The sequence below is a fragment of the Penaeus vannamei genome, chromosome 34, assembly GCF_042767895.1.
Source record: "Penaeus vannamei isolate JL-2024 chromosome 34, ASM4276789v1, whole genome shotgun sequence".
NCBI lineage: Eukaryota > Metazoa > Arthropoda > Malacostraca > Decapoda > Penaeidae > Penaeus > Penaeus vannamei.
This window is the reverse complement of record NC_091582.1, coordinates 16,954,160-16,974,159: the sequence shown is the minus strand read 5'-3', so window position 1 is coordinate 16,974,159 and position 20,000 is coordinate 16,954,160. Positions and strand designations below refer to the sequence as shown.

The 20,000-nt window shown below is 40.4% G+C and overlaps 2 protein-coding genes across 2 annotated transcripts in view; one reads left to right on the top strand and one right to left on the bottom strand.

Moving 5' to 3' along the window:
• Positions 1 to 14,329, top strand: part of LOC113800798 (uncharacterized) — a 136,231-nt gene extending 121,902 nt beyond the window's left edge. The window contains exons 8-11 of the mRNA XM_070113236.1: positions 2,867 to 2,989; positions 5,400 to 5,510; positions 7,630 to 7,747; positions 9,635 to 14,329. Coding sequence (XP_069969337.1) covers positions 2,867 to 2,989; positions 5,400 to 5,510; positions 7,630 to 7,747; positions 9,635 to 12,056 — 2,774 coding nt within the window. The 3' untranslated portion in view covers positions 12,057 to 14,329. The remainder of the gene's footprint in view (positions 1 to 2,866; positions 2,990 to 5,399; positions 5,511 to 7,629; positions 7,748 to 9,634) is intronic.
• A 1,553-nt stretch (positions 14,330 to 15,882) lies between these two features.
• LOC113800815 (cyclin-dependent kinase-like 2) overlaps positions 15,883 to 20,000 on the bottom strand; it is a gene marked incomplete in the record, with an annotated part of 72,084 nt that continues 67,966 nt past the window's right edge. Inside the window, 3 exon segments of the mRNA XM_070113749.1 lie at positions 15,883 to 17,381; positions 17,857 to 18,005; positions 18,376 to 18,878. Of these exon segments, the coding sequence (XP_069969850.1) occupies positions 17,331 to 17,381; positions 17,857 to 18,005; positions 18,376 to 18,878 (703 nt within the window).

Here is a 20,000-nt window from a genome sequence, read left to right as displayed (position 1 = left end):
AGGGAGGGAGGTAGGTAGGTAGGTAGGTAAATAGATAGATAGATAGATAGATAGATAGATAGATAGATAGATAGACAGGCAGATACGAATGGACTCGAGGTACTGCACACTAGGGACCTCCGCTGGCTTCAGGGTTTTCAGAAATTAAATGTTATTTTATTCGCGAAAGCTGGATCAAAGTCTTCTTCGTTAGTAGTAGCACGAATGGATCTTCAGACTTTTCTCTTCTCTTTTTCGCTTTGAGAATGTACTAGCTTATAGAATTTTAATCCGACTCTCTCTTTCTCTTTATACATACATACATACACACACACACACACACACACACACACACACACACACACACACACACATATATATATATATATATATATATATATATATATATATATATATATATATATATATATATATATATATATATATACATACATATATATATATATATATATATATATATATATATATATATATATACATACATATATATATATATATACACATACATATATATATATACATATATATATATATATATATATATATATATTTACTCGAATATATATAAGCATATATACATGTATAGATACACACTCACGTGCAACTACACAAAAATACCGTTAGAAAATCATGCTAAACATTCTGACAAAAGCAACGATTCTTTTTGAGATACAGTTGTTAACGCTACGAATCTGTTGATATCCCTGATTTTCCAACTTCTTTTGGGTATGTGTAACTTATCCGAATATTGCAAAACAAATTCCATCTCTTGCGGGAATAAAATAATCTCGCGGTGAATTCAAGTGAGTTACGGAACTGTTCGAGACACGAGTCGGAACGAGACAGATTCGAAACCCAAAATAGCAACACTTCCGTAGCATTAAGTTATGTTCGTTATTGTATGATTCGACACACCTTCTAAGGATAGTTTTCTGCGTAGCTGCACACACACACACACACACACACACACACACACACACACACACACACACACACACACACACAAATACACACACACACACACACACACACTTCTAGAAGAAATTGATTTTTTTCCTTTTTTCTACTATCAACTGCAATCTTAGGGAATGAAACACACACAAATATCCCCAAACCAAGCCTCCTGAATTCCTAAATGCTCCCACCTCAAGCCAACAACATTGGGGTCTCGAAATCGATATAACAAGCATTTTAAAAAGTGAAAGAAAAAAAAAGCAGAAAATTGAAAACTCGGGTCAAGAAACGTTTAAGCCACTTACCGTACGAAGGAATGAATTGACCCGTATGCTAAAACCACATACTGATTGATAAACAAGGAACTATTTATCTCACAGACGAACGCCCGATCGCCTTGTTTCCATGAACCCCTTCCCAATAGCCACTAACAGACTACCCTTTCTCTTCTTTCTCTCTCTCTCTAAACATCATCCTATCAGACTGCTCTTTTTTCTCTCTCTGTATCAATATCTATATCTTTATCTCTATCTATCTCCCTCTCTCTATCTATCTCTTTCTCTCTTTCTCTATCTCCCCCCTCTCTCTCTATCTTTTTATCTCTTTCTCTATCTCCCTCTCTCTTTATCTCTTTATCTCTTACTCTATCTCCCTCTCTCTCTATCTATCTCTTTATCTCTTTATCTTTCTATATCTCCCCCTCCCTCTCTCTCTCTATCTCTTTTATCTCTTTATCTTTCTATATCTCCCGCCCCCCCCCCCCCTCGCTCTGAACATCATCCTAAAAGCACCAATTCCCAAATAAACAAAGAACTACCTACCCAAGACACTCTCCCGATCGCCACGTGTTCCCGGACCCTTTCCCAATCGCCACACTTCCTACCCGACCGCTTCCATCTATTACATTACTCCGTACGTTAAAAAATGCAAAGTGGAATTACCTTTTGGTGAAGGGTAACGGCGTGCTTGGGTGGTCCGGGTGTAGTCTCTGATTTCCGTTCCGTATTTGCAGCTGGAACACGTAATATTACCCCTCAAATCGTAAAAATATACGATAAAGACTTCACTTCCACGGAATATTGCGAAAGAAATCGGAAACGCCATGTAGCGCTGTAAACAGACTTCACAAATTAGCGTTCTGTCACAACAGCATTACGTTCAACCAGAGAGACAACACAACTGCGGTCCCTAGTGAACAGCTGTCGGGCCTTGGCGCTACGTAAATAAACAAGGCAGAGCTCTTGGTAGCGGGAAATCTCCATTTTAGCAGTGATGTTGGATTTAAATATCTTAAATATCATTCTCTGATGTATGAGTATTTTCTTTAGCCAGCAAAGGAGGTATGAATAGGCCTATAGTAACCAAGATCTTCTGTGCTCTGTTCTGTTACGTATCTCATCCATTATGTAAGGTATATTTTGCACTATTTTATATTTTCCACTCATTTTGCACGTACCCTGTCGTTCTTACTGCATATTTAACTAGGGTGGACAGCGCCATTTACCCCCATATAACTAGTGGATCTAGAGCACAAGTATAAAACATCTTATCGCCACTTTCACTTTGTAAACACTAAGGAACTATGGTATTATTCGCACTGCAGTTTCGTTTACGTTATTCGCACCGCGGTTTCGTTCACGTTATTCGCACCACAGTTTCGATCACGAGAGAGAATGATACTATGGAGCTTCTGCAGCGCTAGTAAATGCAAATATATATGTCATAATTCACATATATATAATGTATGTATGTATATACGTGTGTGTATATATGCGTGTGTACGTATAATAATACAATCCATCCATCCACACACCCACTTACCTACACACCATCCCATCAAATCATCCACAGCCTATATCACTCCTCCAACTAACCTTACAAAAAACTCTAACCACTCCTCGCCCTCCGACAGTTGGTGGAGAACGAACAACCGACGGCGTGTCTGAGTGCTACTCGAACCTCCAAGTCCGATGTCCAGGTTCCGAACGCTGTGTGTCACCTTACTGGATCTGTGACGGTTCACCTGATTGCCCAGGTTAGTTTACTTTGGTGGTTCTCAAACTTCGGGAATGTTAAAAGAGAAAGAAAGGAGAAGAAGATGAGAGAAAGGAGGGGAAAAGGTAAAATAGAAAAGAAAGAAAGAAGAAAAAGAAAAAAAAGTGGGAAGAAGAGGTAAAATAAAAGGGAAAGAAAGAAAGAAGAAAAAAGGCAAAAAAAAAAAAAAAAAAAAAGAATAATAAGAAAAATTACATTCAGAATTGTTATAATTTTTTGAGTATGTAAATGATGCAGAATTCGCTGCTGAGTTAAAATGGCTGAAAACACGTATTTTTCAAGTTTATACTTTTGATTTAATGGATTTTTTTTACGTATTTTGTCATGTCAACATTTGAAAGGAAAAGCAAATACTAGCTACTAGATGGGTGTGATTGTAAAATAATAATTATAATAATAATAGTGATAATAATAATGATAATAATAATAATAATAATAATAATAATAATAATAATAATAATAATAATAATAATAGTAATAACAATAACAATAATGATAATAATAACAATAATAATAATAATAATAATAATAATAATAATAATAATAATAATAATAATAATAATAATAATAATAATAGTAGTAGTAGTAGTAGTAATGATAATAATAATTATTATGATAATAATAATAATGATAATAATAATAATAATAATAATAATAATAATAATAATAATAGTAATAATGATAATGATAATAATGAAAATAATAATAACAATAATAATAACAACAATTATAATATTAACAATAATAATAATATTAACAATAATGATAACAATTATAAATTAGGAACCATTGCCTTAGACACACATTGGTTCTGTATGTGGTATTCTGACATGGTATTGTTGCTACAAATAAATCCGAATATTGTTTGTTTTGCTTAATTAATGTTTATGGAAGTAATGGTGTTATAGAGACAATGAACATACATAATGATAATATGTGAATATGCTGTGGGGCGTTGTGTTATACGTTCGTTAAGAGAGGAAAGAGAGAGGGAGAGGAAGGGAGGGAGGGAGAGAGAGAGAGGGAGGGAGAGAGAGGGAGGGAGGGAGAGGGAGAAGGAGAGGGAGGGAGAGGGGAGAGGGGAGAGGGGTAGAGAGAGAGAGGGAGAGAGAGAGAGAGAGAGAGAGAGAGAGAGAGAATGTAAACAGATGGATAGATAGAGATAGATAGAGAGCGATAGAGATAGATTGATAGGGAGAGGGAGGGAGAGAGATAGAGATAGATAGACAGAGAGAGAAAACAAACAAACAAACAAATAAACAAAGAGAGATGAGATGACACACACGCGGACGCTCACAATAACAACATCAACATATTACAGCATTGAAACGACCCAAGCTGATATATCAATTACTGCAACATAACCTCATTGTCTCCGGTCCTGCAACTATGCAAGCTTCATTGTTCTCGAAGCAGAATAAAGTCATTTGTGTATCGGGTAATTACGCGTTGCCAACACGCGTGCACCGATTTAATCTCATTTTATATTCGAGGAACACCCTATTGTCAACGTGGCGTGTTGTTGCCATCGACTCGTCATTGATTTTGTGCTCTGAATCAATGGCATGATTGGTTAAACCTTTATGCCGTAGTGAAATAAGGTGCTAATTTGCAACAAAGACAAAAAAATAAGCAAAAACAAACACAGGAGAAGAAGAAACATGTGTACACGTACTCACAAACAATCTATACTTACAGAAACAAACAAATATGACCTTTAAGAGTACGAAATCACACAGAAACAAACACAAACACAGACAAAACACAAACAAAGAGACGGAGACATAAACAAACACAGACAGTGACACACACAAACAAACAGACATTCAGACAGACAGACAGGCAAAGACAAACAAACTAACAAATAAGTACACAAACTCAACGGTCAAAACAAACAGACAATTTTACAAACACACGCACATGTAAAAGAAAAGAAATAATACACATAAATTTGAAAAATACGTACATACAGGATATCAACTAATCAAACAAACAAGATCATTCAGCCACAAAGAAAGAAACAAACAAACACAGAATATGTCCTCCAGATAAGCAGCCATAAATATTACCCCCCCCCCAAAAAAAAAATATATATATATATGCCCTCCACCCCCCCAAAAAAAAAAAAAAAAAAAAGAGGAAAGAAAAAAATAAAAGAAAAAAATAACAAAATAAACAAACAAGAAAACACAACGAGAAACCTCCCCCCCCCCCAAAAAAAAAAAAAAGAAAAACAACAAAAAAATAATAAAAGACAAGTAAAAACGAAAGAAAAAACAAAAACAAAAAATAAATATAAAAAATAGAAAAAAATAAAGAAAAAAACACACACAACAACAACAACAACAACAAAAACCATAACCCCCCCCTTCCCTCCCCTCCTCCCGCAGACGGCGCTGACGAAGTGGGCTGCGACCGGTCCCCGTGCGACGGCTTCCGCTGCTGGGACGAAGTGTGCATCCCGGGGCCGTGGCACTGCGACGGCCACGAGGACTGTAGAGGTCGGTGCCAAGGGGGTTTAAGTGTGTTTGTTTGTTTGTTGTTTGTGGAGGTTTGTGGTGGTGGTTTTTGCTTGTTTGTGGAGGTTTGTGGTGTTGTTTTTGTTTGTTTAAAGAGGTTTGTGGTGTTTTTGTTTGTTTGTTTGGTTAACGAGGTTTGTGGTGTTGTTTTTTTGTTTGTTTGTGGGGGTCTGTGGTGTCGTTTTTTGTTTGTGGAGGTTTGTGTTGTTTTTATTGTTTGTTGTTTGTTTGTGGAGGTCTGTGGTGTCGCTTTTTTGAGGTTTGTGGCGTTGTATTTTTTAGTATGTTTGTTTGTAGAGGCCTGTGGTGTTTTTTTGTTTGTTTTGTTTATAGAGGTCTGTGGAGTCGTGCTTTTGTTGTACTTTTTGTGTTTGTTGTTTGTGTCCTTAATTGCTTGGCTTTGTTTGTTACTACTGTTGTTTTTGTGTGTTTATGTTTGCTTGTTTTTTTGTCTTCTATCTATTTTCTGTGTCTCGCTTTTATCTATTTCTCTTTCTCCCTCTTTCTATTTTCTAAATTCTTTGTTTGGCTCGCTCTCTCCCTTTCTATTAGTGTATCTTTCTATCTCTCTATCTATCTACCTACCTATCTATCTATCTATCTATTTTTCTATCTATCTATTCTTATCTCTATTTTCTCCCCCTCCATCTCTCCCTTTATCTGTGATTTCTTTGGTCTGTTTGCATTTGTCTCTTTCTATCGGTTTCTCCTTTCATCTCCTTCTCTCCCTTTCTTCCTCCCTTCTTCTAAGAATAAATTATGGAGTGGAAAGTCCTGACAATCTCAGAACAAAGGAACTGTCATTGTTTCTCTTGTTTGTGTGTCTCACTTGTTTAGAAATGTACTTTTTTAACGGCCTCCCCTCCCTCTCTACCCCCTCCCCCCTTCTTCTCTTCTCTCTTAGGTTATTCACTTCTTTCTTCTTCTCTCTCTCTCTTTCTTCTTTTTCTCTCTGGTCTTTCTTTATCTATCCTCTTCTCTTCCTTTTTTTTATGTACTTTTCTTAATGTCCTCTTCTCCCTCACTATCCCCCCCTTTCTCTCTTCTCTCTTAGGTTATTCACTTTTTTCTTCTTCTCTCTCTGTTCTTACCTCGTCCATCCTCTTCCCTACTCTTTTAATTTTACTTTCTCTCTCTTTCCTTCAAATTCTCTTCTACCCTTTTCCCTTTCTTTGCTTTTCCTTCTTTTTTTGTTCCGTTTCCCTCTCCTTCCTTAATCTTCTATCCCTCTGTCTCTTTTCTTCCCCCCTTCCTTCCTTTCTCTCTTTTCCCTGCTTTTCCTCGTTCAACCACCTTCCCTCTACCCCTTTTTTCCCCTCTCCTTGCTAAACCTCCCCTTCTTTCCTTCTCCCTTATTCGCTCCATCTACTTCCTTCCTCTCCCCTCCCCCCTCTTTCTCTCGTCTTTCCCCTTCCCCCTTTCCTTCTGTCCTCGTTCTCATTCTTCTCCTCCTCCCCCTCCCCTCTCTCCTTTCCCCTTCCCCCTCCCCCCTCCCTCTCCTATCTCTTCCCCCCCTTCCTTCAATCCCTTTCTCCCTCTCTCTCGTCTTCCACCTCCCTCTCCTCCCCGTCAAGTCTTGAAGTCAAAACAATTCCTTTTGTTGTTTAATAACCCCTTTGTGTGTCTCATTTGTCCGCGGTTTTTCACATTTTTCAACCACCCTCATCTCCCTATCCCCCCTCTACCCACCCTTACCTCCCTGTCCCCCTACCCATCCATCTCTCCCCCCTACCCACCCTCATCTCCCTCGCCTCCCTACTCACCCTCCCCTCTCCCTGTCCCCCTACCCATCCCCATCTCCCTATCCCCTTACCCACCCCCACCTCCCTACCCACCCCCATCTCCCTACACCCCTACCCACCCTCATCTCCCTATCCCCCCAGCTCCCCCCTACCCACCCCAATCTCCTTACACCCACTACTCACCATCTCTTCTCCCTCAATCTCCCTACCCCCCTACTCTCACTCCCATCTCCCTACACCCCCTACCCACCCCCAATCTCCCCTCACCCCCCTACCCCCCCAGCCTCCCTACACCCCCCTACCCCCCCCCTCAATCTCCCTACAGCCCCCCTTACTCACCCTCCCCTCTCCCCCCCCAGACGGCGAGGACGAGTACGGCTGCCCCGTCTGCAGCCAGGAAGCTCTCAAGTGCCCCTCTGGCGGCGGCTGCGTGTCTGTGGATCTCACCTGCGACGGCGTGGAGGACTGTCCTGATGGGTAGGTGAGGGGATGGGAGAGGGAAGGAGGGTGGGGATGGGGAGGGGAGGGAGAGGGGAGGGTGGGGAGGAGAGGGGGAAGGGGGAGGGTGGGTAGGGTAGGGTGGGGAGAGGGGGGAGGGTAGGGTGGGGAGAGGGGATGGGTAGGGTAGGGAGAGGGTGAAGGGTAGGGTAGGGAAGGAAGGGTGGGTGGAAGGGTAGGGGATGGGTGAGGGGAAAAGGGGATGGAAAGGTAGAGGGGAGAGGGATGGGTGGGTAGGGAAGGATAAGGGATGGGTAGAAAAGGGAGAGGAAGGGAAGGAAGAGGGGAAGGGAGGGAGGAGAGGGAGAGAGGAAGAGGGTAGGGAGGGTGGGGAGGGAAAGAGGAAGAGGGGAAGGGAGGATAAGGAAGGGATAGAGTGATAGAGAGATAAATAAATAGACAGACAGATAGAGAGAGATAGACAAAAACAGACAGAAAGAGAGAGGGAGAGAGAGAGAGAGAGAGAGAGAGAGAGAGAGAGAGAGAGAGAGAGAGAGAGAGAGAGAGAGAGAGAGAGGGAGAGAGAGCGAGGAAGAGAGAGAGAGAGAGAGAGAGAGAGAGAGAGAGAGAGAGAGAGAGAGAGAGAGAGAGAGAGATAGAGAGAGAGAGGAGAGAGAGAGAGAGAGAGAGAAAGAAAAAACAAAAACAAAACACCAACATAAAACGAAAAACGAAAAGAGAGAAAGAGAAAGTGACAAAAGAATAAAAAAAAAAAAACACCAATAATACCTCAAAACGAAAAACGGAGAGAGAAAGAGACAAAGCAATAACAAAAACACCAATAATACCCCAATAAAGGAAATGGAATTAGCGTCGAAAAGAAGGAAGGACGAGAGAGAGAGCAGAGTGAGAGGATTTTAAAAGCACCAGAAGAGGGAAGTTGTTGATTAAAAGCACAATGGCCCTGAATCCGTGCAACGTGCAAAAATTCGTGCAATTGTTCACCATTTGCACTTTTTGGTGCTTTTGCTCATTGTTCCTTCCCTTTTTTTAGGTTATGTGTAAAGGGTAATCAGATTAATAAGGATTAAGGTACTTAAATGAAGGGCGTATTGTATTTTTGGGTGAGGGGGGGGGTCGGCGGGGGGGGGGGTAGGGTTTATGTTGGGTTTCTTTTAACAACTGATTGTAGGACGTTGTGGCAGTATATTTAATGTCATTGATATAGTATGTATGTGATATAAATAAGATAAGTGTCTATAGTAGCACATATTCAGTTTATATTGTGTTATTTATGCAGTATATAGTCAGTGGTATGTAGAGATACAGTACACACACAATGATATAAATACAGATTATATATGAATGAGAATAAATACAAAATATATGCTAATGAGAATAAATACAAAATATACGAATGAGAATAAATATAGAATGTATACGAATGAGAATAAATACAGTATATATGCGAATGAGAATAAATATAGAATATATACGAATGAGAATAAATGCAGAATATATACGAATGAGAATAAATACAGAATATATACGAATGAGAATAAATACAGAATATATACGAATGAGAATAAATGCAGAATATATACGAATGAGAATAAATACAGAATATATACGAATGAGAATAAATGCAGAATATATACGAATGAGAATAAATACAGAATATATACGAATGAGAATAAATACAAAATATATGCTAATGAGAATAAATACAAAATATACGAATGAGAATAAATACAGAATATATACGAATGAGAATAAATACAGAATATATAAGAATGAGAATAAATACAGAATATATACGAATGAGAATAAATACAGAATATACGAATGAGAATAAAGATAGAATATATGCGGTGATATACAGACACAATTTACACGATGTAAATAAAAAAAATCTTTCTTGTTCAGGTGGGACGAGTCTGGCGAAGTGTGCAAGAAGGACCAGTGTGGCCCAGACGAGGTGCCCTGCTGGATGGGACAGTGCGTGGAACATCGCCAGCTGTGTGACGGCGTTGCAGACTGTCCCACTTCAGAGGACGAAGATTCGAGCTTCTGCCTCGCCTTCAGGTCTATGAGGGTCGCGGCGCCTCCTCCTCCTCCAACCAGCGCTCAGCCTTCTACGACGCCGTGTACTCCGGCGGAAGTGCGGGAGGTCAACTGCACTCAGGAGGAGTTTCGTTGTGCGAGCGGAGAGTGTGTCCTGCGCACGACCCTCTGCGACGGGAAGCGAGACTGCTGGACGGCGGACGACGAGGAGTTCCCCATTTGCAATTTCATCTTCAACGTGGACGTCGCGAAGGAAAGGGTTGAGGCCAAAGGGGACGGAAGGAAGTGCGACGAAGCGACGATGACCCTCTGTCCCTCGGGGAGATGCGTCCCTCTCGGCGAGGCGTGCGACAGAGAAAACGATTGCGAGGAAAACGATCCCGATCGAGGGGTGACTTGTGTAAATTCGCACGAGGCGGTTACTACGGTCGCCTCTAACACGCGCGAGAAGACTGTTACTGACGATATTGATAACGAAATCGAAAATGATTTGACGATCGACGTACCGCCTACGACAGGCATTATCTCACAAGATAGTAGAGACCACCTTTATAAACCGAACGACCTAGAGGATGATGACGAAGCAGCTGGAGTGAAAAACATCACATCCTCAACAGCAAACAATGAAATCTCTGGAGCTGCTGAGAATGAGATAGCCGGAGGTGGAAATGCCCTCGAGGGAGAAGCCAAGGAGAACGACCTCAACCTCGCTAGCCTCGAGGACGATGACGCCTTCGATGGGGTTGAGGTCAGCGTCGACGTCCTGGTGGAGGGCTCGACGCTTCCCGAAGGAATGGACGCGAGCTTCGACGTCACGACGACCGGCGACTTCGATGACGACGCTGATATGGAAGCTTCCGGTGATGACGAGTTCACAGACGACGTCATCGTCACCGTGTCGCCTCCTTCCGTCACTCCAACTGTCTTGGAAGTGACGACGACGCAGAAGACAGCGTTGACGGAACACGAAAGGAGAATCAACGAGCTCGCATACAACGACACAGACATAAATAGCATATTGGATTACAGTGAAGAGGACGAGGAGAATCATAAGTCCACGTCGTACTCGTCTTCCATGGAATCGGACGAGAGTTCTGAGACCGAGAAGACCACTTTCGAAATTGGTGGAATCGGATCCAACATGTCGATAGAGAATTCCTCCTTTATATCCTCCAAGTCGTCGTTATCCTCCTTGGAAAGTGGAGAATCTGAATTCGACGGAGAACTGCTGAATCAGACAACTAAAAGTGTCTCGATGCTCGATGCAGCCTCTGCCACCACTACGGCCTCAGCTGAAGCCAGTGCCGCTGAGTCGAACATCACTGTAATCGAATACGACATTTCTTCTGAGGACAAAATATCCACCAGTAATACCTCTCTTAACTCGAACCAAGACAAGCTCGACGACGCTTCAACGAACGACAAAACAACCACGGAAGCTAGCGAGACTACCGCCACTTTGCAGGAAACCGCAGAAACCACAGCAGGAAGCCTTCCATCTCCAAACACGACGTCGGATGAGGAAGACTTGGGTTCCGGCGAAGCGGAATCTTACGGAGAATTCGATTCTGTCAACAAAACCACAAGTACTCCTCCGTCTGATACTTCGGAGACGAGGCATCCGGAGTCGACACCTGCTTCACAACCTTCTGCTCCTACTGAACAGGTTGAATCGACGTCGAAAATCACATCTCCCTCAGATGCCGAAACACATACTTCGAGCTCTACCGTTGAGTTTTCTACTCTCAGTCCAACCGTCGAACTTCCTACACTCGGTTCGACAGCCCAGTCCTCGCCGTCAAGCTCGACTCCCGAGACTACGACGACGACGACTTCAACCGTCACGACCTTTGCCACGGATATGACGAGCTGGAAGGACCAACAGACAGACCAGCAGAACCTGACGGTGCTGATCGCCATTCACTCGGAGATGAACCGGAGTCGCATTCCCCAGTACGTGATTCACGGACTCGACGGGAACACCTACGAGTACGAGGTCGTGACGGTGGTCAAGGACGAAGAGCTGGCCAGGAAGGTCCAGCTCACGGCGACTCGGAGGCCACCCGAGGGGAAGGACATCCACGCGTCCTCGAAGGAACCGGGGATGCTGGAGGACGACTCGGACGGCGAGGACCCCGACGCGGACACGAAGGTCACCAACGGCACGCACGAGATCTCTTACCTCCAACACAACGACATCTCCTCCGCCTCCAGCGTCTCCTCGTCCCTCGCCTCCCTCGCCACCGTGGTCCTCCTCCTCCGGACCCTGTTGCCCGCTGGCTAAGGCGCCCTCCACCGCCCCTCGGGAAATCCAAAGGCAAGGAGCGTCACAGCCAAAGGTCCTTCGATACTAACAAGCTCGTAAATGGTTGGCATTTGGTCCGCTGGAACGACCCTCCGCCGGGACAAACGAGATCTTTAAAGCACCCTCTAAGACTTCAACGCGCGAAAGACGTTCAGTAAACCACACAGTGTGAGGACAATGTGCACAAGGGGCCAACTATGTCCGTAGCTCTTTAGAAAACGTCAAGGGATACCAGAGATATGCATGGAATAGTTTCAAACAAGGCTGTCTGAAGGACTTTTTTTTACGTTGGGACAGCCATGCACTGCATTCAATGTTCACAATCTACTGTTTTTTGTACCTCAGTGTCCATCTGTAGTGTCGAATAAAAACATGATGGCGTAATATTAAGAAACTATGTATGATTAATGAAGTAGGGTAAAGTTTGTAATTAGCCAATAATCAATAGAAGCAAGAACTCTCATTTTTCTTCAATTTCGCGTTGAATTTATGATAGTAATACCAAGATTTATATGTTTCGAGACTCGCAAATATTTTCCAAACCGCATGTTTGATCATACAAGCTTGTTCATGACTCCCTAAAGGATTTATTCAACGAGAATTATTTATAAGGATATATGGTAAAAAATAACGCAATCTCTGTAGTACTATTTTGCATTTTTGAGAAAGAACAAAAAATAATGATTCGACCTTGATATGAACAGCCAATCAGCACTTATGATAACATTCAGTAACCTTGTTCATGTGCCTCAAATACATCACTCAAATATCTCAAAATTCATTCATCGTTTTCACTCCATGGAATTTTCTATTCATTTTTTTCCCTTCTGTATTGTGGTCTCTAGTTTCCTTGCTTTTTGCCTCGTACATCTTTATTACTTTCTTTCTAACATGACTTTTTCATTCGTTCTTTTTTCCTCGATTCATCCAATACATCTCCGTCCTGACACTGAACTATTTCCTCTTTTCTCGAATTACATTGAACATTGCTCACATTCCTGTTTCGTTTTTCATATAATTAGAATTAGTATATAAATAGAAATTCGAACATTTACCTATCTCCGCATTTCCATCTTAGAATAGAGTTTAATAAAGGCTTAAAGTCTAAAGGAATCCATGAAATTTCAGAATGTTTGAGTCACCCCTCAAAAAAAGAAAGAAAGAAAACGAAAACGTAAATAAAATTAATCAATAGTTTTTTTTAATAAAAGTTTCACAGCTTCATGTATTCCTTTACGTAACATTAGATCATAGATAAGGAAATTACGTGTATTTATACATGTCTAAGGTCATAATCAAATCAAAATGTAATGCATGGGGAATTCTTTATCATTATTTATAATGGCTATCATAGATGTACTATATATTTTTATAGTGTAATTTATGAAAACTTGAGAAAAAATCTGAATTTCTGATTCGTGTTCATGGAATAAAGTATTTTTCACAGTCAATTCAGACACGAGAATATTTTTTTTCATTACTGTATTTTCCGTTTTCTTTCGTCTCTTGAGACAATTTCCATTTTCTGTTTATTATTATTTTTTATCCTGTTTTATTTTTTTCTTATCTCGCACTTTCTTTGCATTTAATTTAATCTGTTTTCCCTTTTTTTGAGTTTATCTTTTAGAATGTCTTTTTTTCTGATTCTTTGTCACTAACCAAGTTATTTCTTCTTGTATTTTATTATTATATCCTTATTACCTGACATTCTTTTTCTCTTAAACTTCTAATATAAATATATGTTATTTTTTTCTTATTTGATATTAAAATTAATCGGAATGAAATCAGGAGAAAATGTATATTGTCATAAATATCTTTTCCTTTTTTTTATATTACTATACAATTTTATGAACATATTCATTATAGATCCTATTCATCATCGAATTCATAATGTTCTAATTATGTAAATTGCTTTTTTAACAACACTCAATTAATTAGCTATTTATGTTGAATAGTTGCTTACTAATAGATACACCTCACCATGTCCATCATTTAGATCTTTAAAACATAAAAAATAACACATTTTTTTTTACTATAGTTACACCTCACACTCATTCATATTATACAAAAAAAAAACAGTAAAATCACATTGAAAACCTCCTTTAGTTGTTTCTTTCGGCAAATTTATATATATACTGTATAATCTATGACGAATGTACAGCATATATAAATAACACGCTCACTACAGTTTCTAAAACGTGTTTTTTGTATTCACTGTAACTTTTCTGCGGAATAAAAAAAAGTAGCATGGACTATTTTCCTTTTTTTTTTTGGTTATTAAAAGACCTCTTTATTAGAGTTATTAGAGTATATTGTTTTGTTTTTATTCGTGCTACATAATACAGCTATGACGATAAAAAACTAGAAGCGGTTTGATAAGTAAAGTAGACAAAAATAAAAGATTTTTGTACATGGAAAATGACACAGAGAGAAGGGTGGAGAGGGAGAGAAGGGAATTGGAAAGAGAGAGAGAGAGAGAGAGAGAGAGAGAGAGAGAGAGAGAGAGAGAGAGAGAGAGAGAGAGAGAGAGAGAGAGAGAGAGAGAGAGAGAGAAAGAGAAAGAAAGGAAGAAAGAAAGAAAGAAAGAAAGAAAGAGAGACAGCGAGAGAGAAAGGCAGACAGGCAGAGACAAATATAAACAGAGCATAGTCCTAGTAAAAGAGAAAGTGATAAACCATACAAAAACAAGACACAAAACAGAACCAACAATATACCAACAGAAAACGCATTAATTCCCTCCTAGTTTAAGGCTAGCAACCACTAGCGAGTCAGGTTCATACTAGCTCCAGAATCGGACCACTTTTGGGCAACACTTCAAATCTGCGACTATTTACAAAGACAAAAAAAAAAAAAAAAAAAAAAAAAAAAAAAAAATCGTTTTTCACTTTCTTCTTTCTTCCTCACTTTACATTCATGGATTATTTTATTTTTTACATTGGGATCCATCTATTTATTCAGTAATTGCAAGGTGGAGGGTGGAAGGGGTAGGGGGGGGGAGGGAGTGGTGGTGGTAGTGGCACACACAAGACACGTACTAAACACACATATAATTTTTGTACTTGACAGCTGAAGGAGTGTGCTTCGTGGATAATTATTATATATATTTTTTCTTTTCTTGGGGTTATGTGCTTTTGTGTTTATTTGTGTATAGTGTGTGTGTATGTATTTGTGTGTGTGTGATTTGTGTGGTTGTCTGTGTGCTTGTTTGTGTATGTGTGTGCGTTTGTTTGTTTGTGTGTGTGTGTGTGTGTGTGTGTGATTTCAATCTAATTCAGACACAGAGTTTGTACCAAAATAAAATCATATAAAGCCATAGATAAAATAAGGTGAACTGATGACAATAGTAATAGAAAATATTTATAACAACATACTGAGGATGAGAATAAAAATAATTTCATCAATAAAACTAGTAATAATTAGCATAAGGAACATAATAATGACAATTATTATGCTACAATTATTGATACTAGATTTTTTTCTTTTATCCATTGCACATAAAACTTTAATGATAAGAATTACGAAAGATGTTGATATAAAGAATAAAGATGATAATAATAGCCATAAATAAGATGCTAGACCGCTATTACTACTATTGGCAAGGTCAGTGTAATAGCAATAGTAATAATAATGTTAACGATAATAGCAATAGTAGTAAGTAAGTAAATAATTTATAATAATATTAACACTAATGATAATAATAATAAGTCATAACAATAGTAATAATGATAATAACAATAGTAATAATAATAATGATAATGATAACAGAAATGATGACAATAATAATAATAAAAATAATGAAAATGATAAACAAATAAATAGATAATCTCTATAAATAAACAACAATAACACATGAATAAATAAAAGTAATAATACACCTTGAATTCATATCTTTAGAAAAAAATACTATAATGAATTAATTAAACAGAGAAACCTTTGAAGAATAATGTAGAGTGTATAACGAATTGTCTGTATTTTTCGTAGTACATCTGTGTGCAAAGGACACCAAAATTCACATTAATAAGGTAGGACATAAGAAGTGCACTGAATATGAGTGAATAAAATGCCATACTTATGAGACATTTTTTCCTTCTTTATTGAAAATGAGTGAGACGAGAGCCTATAGCGTCTATAGTCTGCTATAGGAAGTATATAGGTTTAGATATCTTTATTTAAATATCTTCGTTTTGTTCTCTCTCTCTTTCGTGTTCTTTTTTTTTTTTTTTTTTTTGAATCACTGGTTGAAAATTCATCACTTTGACAACCTCTCTGGATTTTTTAAAAAAGGAAATTGTACACTTATATCACTTTATTTTCCATGTTGAGTTTATGTTCCCAACGAATTCGGTTTCTGTTTTTCTTTTTGTTTTCTATTGGTAATTACAAACCAGATCTCTCACCAAACTAAGCTATTTTTCTAAAGTTTTTTAGTTTTCTTTTTTTTATTCGCACTTAGCCGAGGATCTCATTTGATAAGCTGTCAATCACATACCCACCACCCAACACACTGTTCTTTCCACACGTAAAAGGTATTTGTTCTTTCATATTCTTGGATGAAAAGACACATGTGGTTATTTGTTTTGAGATTTTTTATCTGATATTCTAGTCATTTTTTTCTTCTTTTTCAGTTTAAGAGATTTCTATTTGTTTGTATATTTCCTCTTGGATATTTATACAATGTTCTTCATCCCATATTTCAGCAGAAAAATACCGCAAGTTGATAGAAGCCAAAGGAAATGACTTTGATAATCAGATCTGGCGTTATCGAACTCTTCCAAAATGTCCGGTCTTCAAAATAATCCTGATGTCTGCCTTTTTTCACTCACACAGTCACTTTCATACGTCTTCCTCAGGTAAGTCATATCTTGCTTGAGTTATGATACGAGTAAGACTGTTTTCAGCTTATCAAATATCGTTCTAAATCATCTATAAGAGTTTATGTACCACCGGATACAAAATTTCCTCTTTTTATCGAAGTCTGCCCTGCTTCTTTCTGAACCATTTTCTCCTTTTGAATCCTCTCTTTGTCTCGATATTTATTCCCTCTTTCTAACTTATCTGGAGAAATCACCAGGACCACAAAGAACGCAAAAGAACGATGATAACAAACACAAGAAATAAGAAGAAAAATAACCAAAAAGATGAAAAAAACAATAACAAAACGGAACAGGAGAAGTAGACGCATCACAACCCCGTTTTCTATAAAAGACCTCGAAGACACTGGTACTTCAGAAATCCCATTTTTGAAGGACGACCTCACACGTAAGGAAGGTTGGCCAAGGGCGAGGTGGGCGGCGTGGATTCCGTCTGAGGAAGATAAAGGAATTTTAAGGAAACATAATGAAAATTGAGATTGATAACTGGCGAAAAAATTACCAAAATATTTGTGTATTAGAAATTATTGACAGCTTAATAAATGCAATTTGATAATTATATACAGAATTACTAGCTAATTTCTATCTAAAAGGAGGGGGAGGGGGAGAGAGAGAGAGAGAGGGAAAGAGAGGGAGAGAGGGAGAGGGAGCGAGAGCGAGAGAGACAGATAGATAGAGAGAGAGAAATCGAAAGTGGGGGTGATCGAAAAAAGAGAAAGAGGAAGAGAAAGACAGAGATCGAAAGAAGAGAAAGAGAAGGAAGGCGATCGAAAAAAGAAAAATCGAAAAGAAAAGAAAAGAGAAGAGACACCAAAAGAAAGAGACAAAAAAAAGAAAATAGAAAAAAGAAAAGGACACCAAATAAAAATAACCAAAAAAAATAAAATAGAATTAATAAAGCCACTCACGGACGTCGCCGAGCTCCTCTGAATACTACTGAGTATGGGCATGGTCACGCCCCCTCTTCGGGATCTGCTTCCAACCTCGGACACGCCCCCAGCCCCGCCCCCAACCCCCGACTTCTTGGGGCTGCTGCTGCCCGTGTTCGATGACGTCACTGCGAACAAGATGGCGGTCGTTAGTGGGAAAGGAATAGGGTGATAAAGAGGTGGAAAAGGAAGGGGAGTAAATAGAGAAATAAAAAAAAAAAGTGTCAACACGCGATTACTTCATATATAGAAATTGATACAAATATTAAGAGAGATTCAACTACTTTTTTTTTCTTTTTAAGGTTATGTGAAAACTAGTACCATAAAGTCCTTATGATGAAACTTTTTTTTCTCTACATCAATAAATCTAAAGAATTTTTTTTATTCTCTCTCTCTCTCTCTCTTTCTCTCCCCCCCCCCTCTCTCTATCACTCTCTCCAGTAGTTCAGTTAACACCAAATGGCCCAACCACCGGAAGGCCCCGTGAGTGAGCCTTACCTCCGGGCACGTTGGGCAGAGAGAGGTCGTCGTTGAGCAGCCGAGGCTTGGCCCAACCCATCACCTCCAGCCTGGGTCTCCTGAGGGAGTCTCTGTAGCCCAAAGGATCTCTTAGAGGATCCCTGAGCGGGTTGTCCTTGATTTCCTTCAGGGGATCTCTGGTAAAGTCCCTGAAGGAGGACGGGGAGTCCCTGGCCACGAGCTCCTTGGTCCGGTCCAGGCTGATGGTGTACGGGTGGCGGCTCATGTCGGAGGCCCTGGCGTGGTCGGCGGGCGTGCGGGGGAGGTCACCCCCCAGGTGGCGGCTGCTGGCGGTGATGGCGGTGAAGGAGGGAGGCCCGTCGGCGATCATGGCCCCGAAGTGGTCGTCGTCGTCCCAGTGGCCCTGGCCCTGGCTCTGCCCCGGCGTCTGGCCCTGGCCCTGGATGCAGAGGCCCTGCCCGCGGGCCTTCAGACTCGAGCCCCAGATGTTCACGGGCGACTTCCGGCACTTGTCGCTGGCTCTGGAAAAGGTCTCGCTGTTAGGGAGCTATAGTGGCACTCTTGATGTATGAGAATGAGATAGATAGATAGATAGACAGAGAGAGGGGGGGGGAAGAGAGAAGAGAGAGGGGGGGAGAGAGAGAGAGAGAGAGGAGGGAGAGGGAGAAGAGAGAGAGAGGGAGAGAGAGAGAGAGAGAGTGAGAGAGAGAGAGAGAGAGAGAGAGAAGAGAGAGAGAGAGAGATAGAGAGAGAGAGAGAGAGAGAGAGAGAGAGAGAGAGAGAGAGAGAGAGAGAGAGAGACAGACAGACAGACAGAGAGAGACATGGAGAGAGAGAGGACAATGAGCTTTGCTACATCTTGAAGACCTTTAGTGGCACTCTGACTTCTACGGCATATTTCTTGTCATATGAATTGCAAATAGGATGACGCACATCTACCATAGCTTTATGAGCACACAGTGGTAAGCTCAAGGCAGTGGCATGTGCATCTGAATCCTTATGCAACTTCAGCTGCTTAACCAACTTATCCTGTCACTACATTGCCAACGACCTACTTTTGGAACGAATCAACTTTTGATAGAGAAAACAACATGATTACTCACCATATCACATTCATACTTCAGTCTCAGTATTGTGAAACAAATCTAAACTCCCTAACTGAATCTAAATGTTACGAATGATGTTATTCTCGGGTCTAGAAACAACCATACTTACTGGTTATTCAAATCGTCGATATTCGCAGCTGAAATAATATATCTCACCCCCCCCCCCCTCCTTCTCCTTATTCGTACTGACTGCTTATTCAAATCGTTGATATTGGCAGCTAAAATAAACATCTCTCCCCTCCCTCCCCTTCTCCCCCTACCCCCAATCCCTACAGATCCCTTCCCTCTCCCCATCTCCCCTCCTACGACCCACAGCCCCAACGACCCCCACCTTCCATACCTTCCCTTCCTCCTACGACCCACAGCCCTAATTTGACCCCCCCACCTTTTCCCTCTCTCCCCCCTCCTACGACCCCCACCTTCTTCCCTTCCCTCTCTCCCCCTCCTACGACCCACAGCCCTAACGACACCCCCACACCTTCTCTCCCCCTCCTATGACCCACAGCCCCAACGACCCCCTCCCCCTCACCTTCTCCC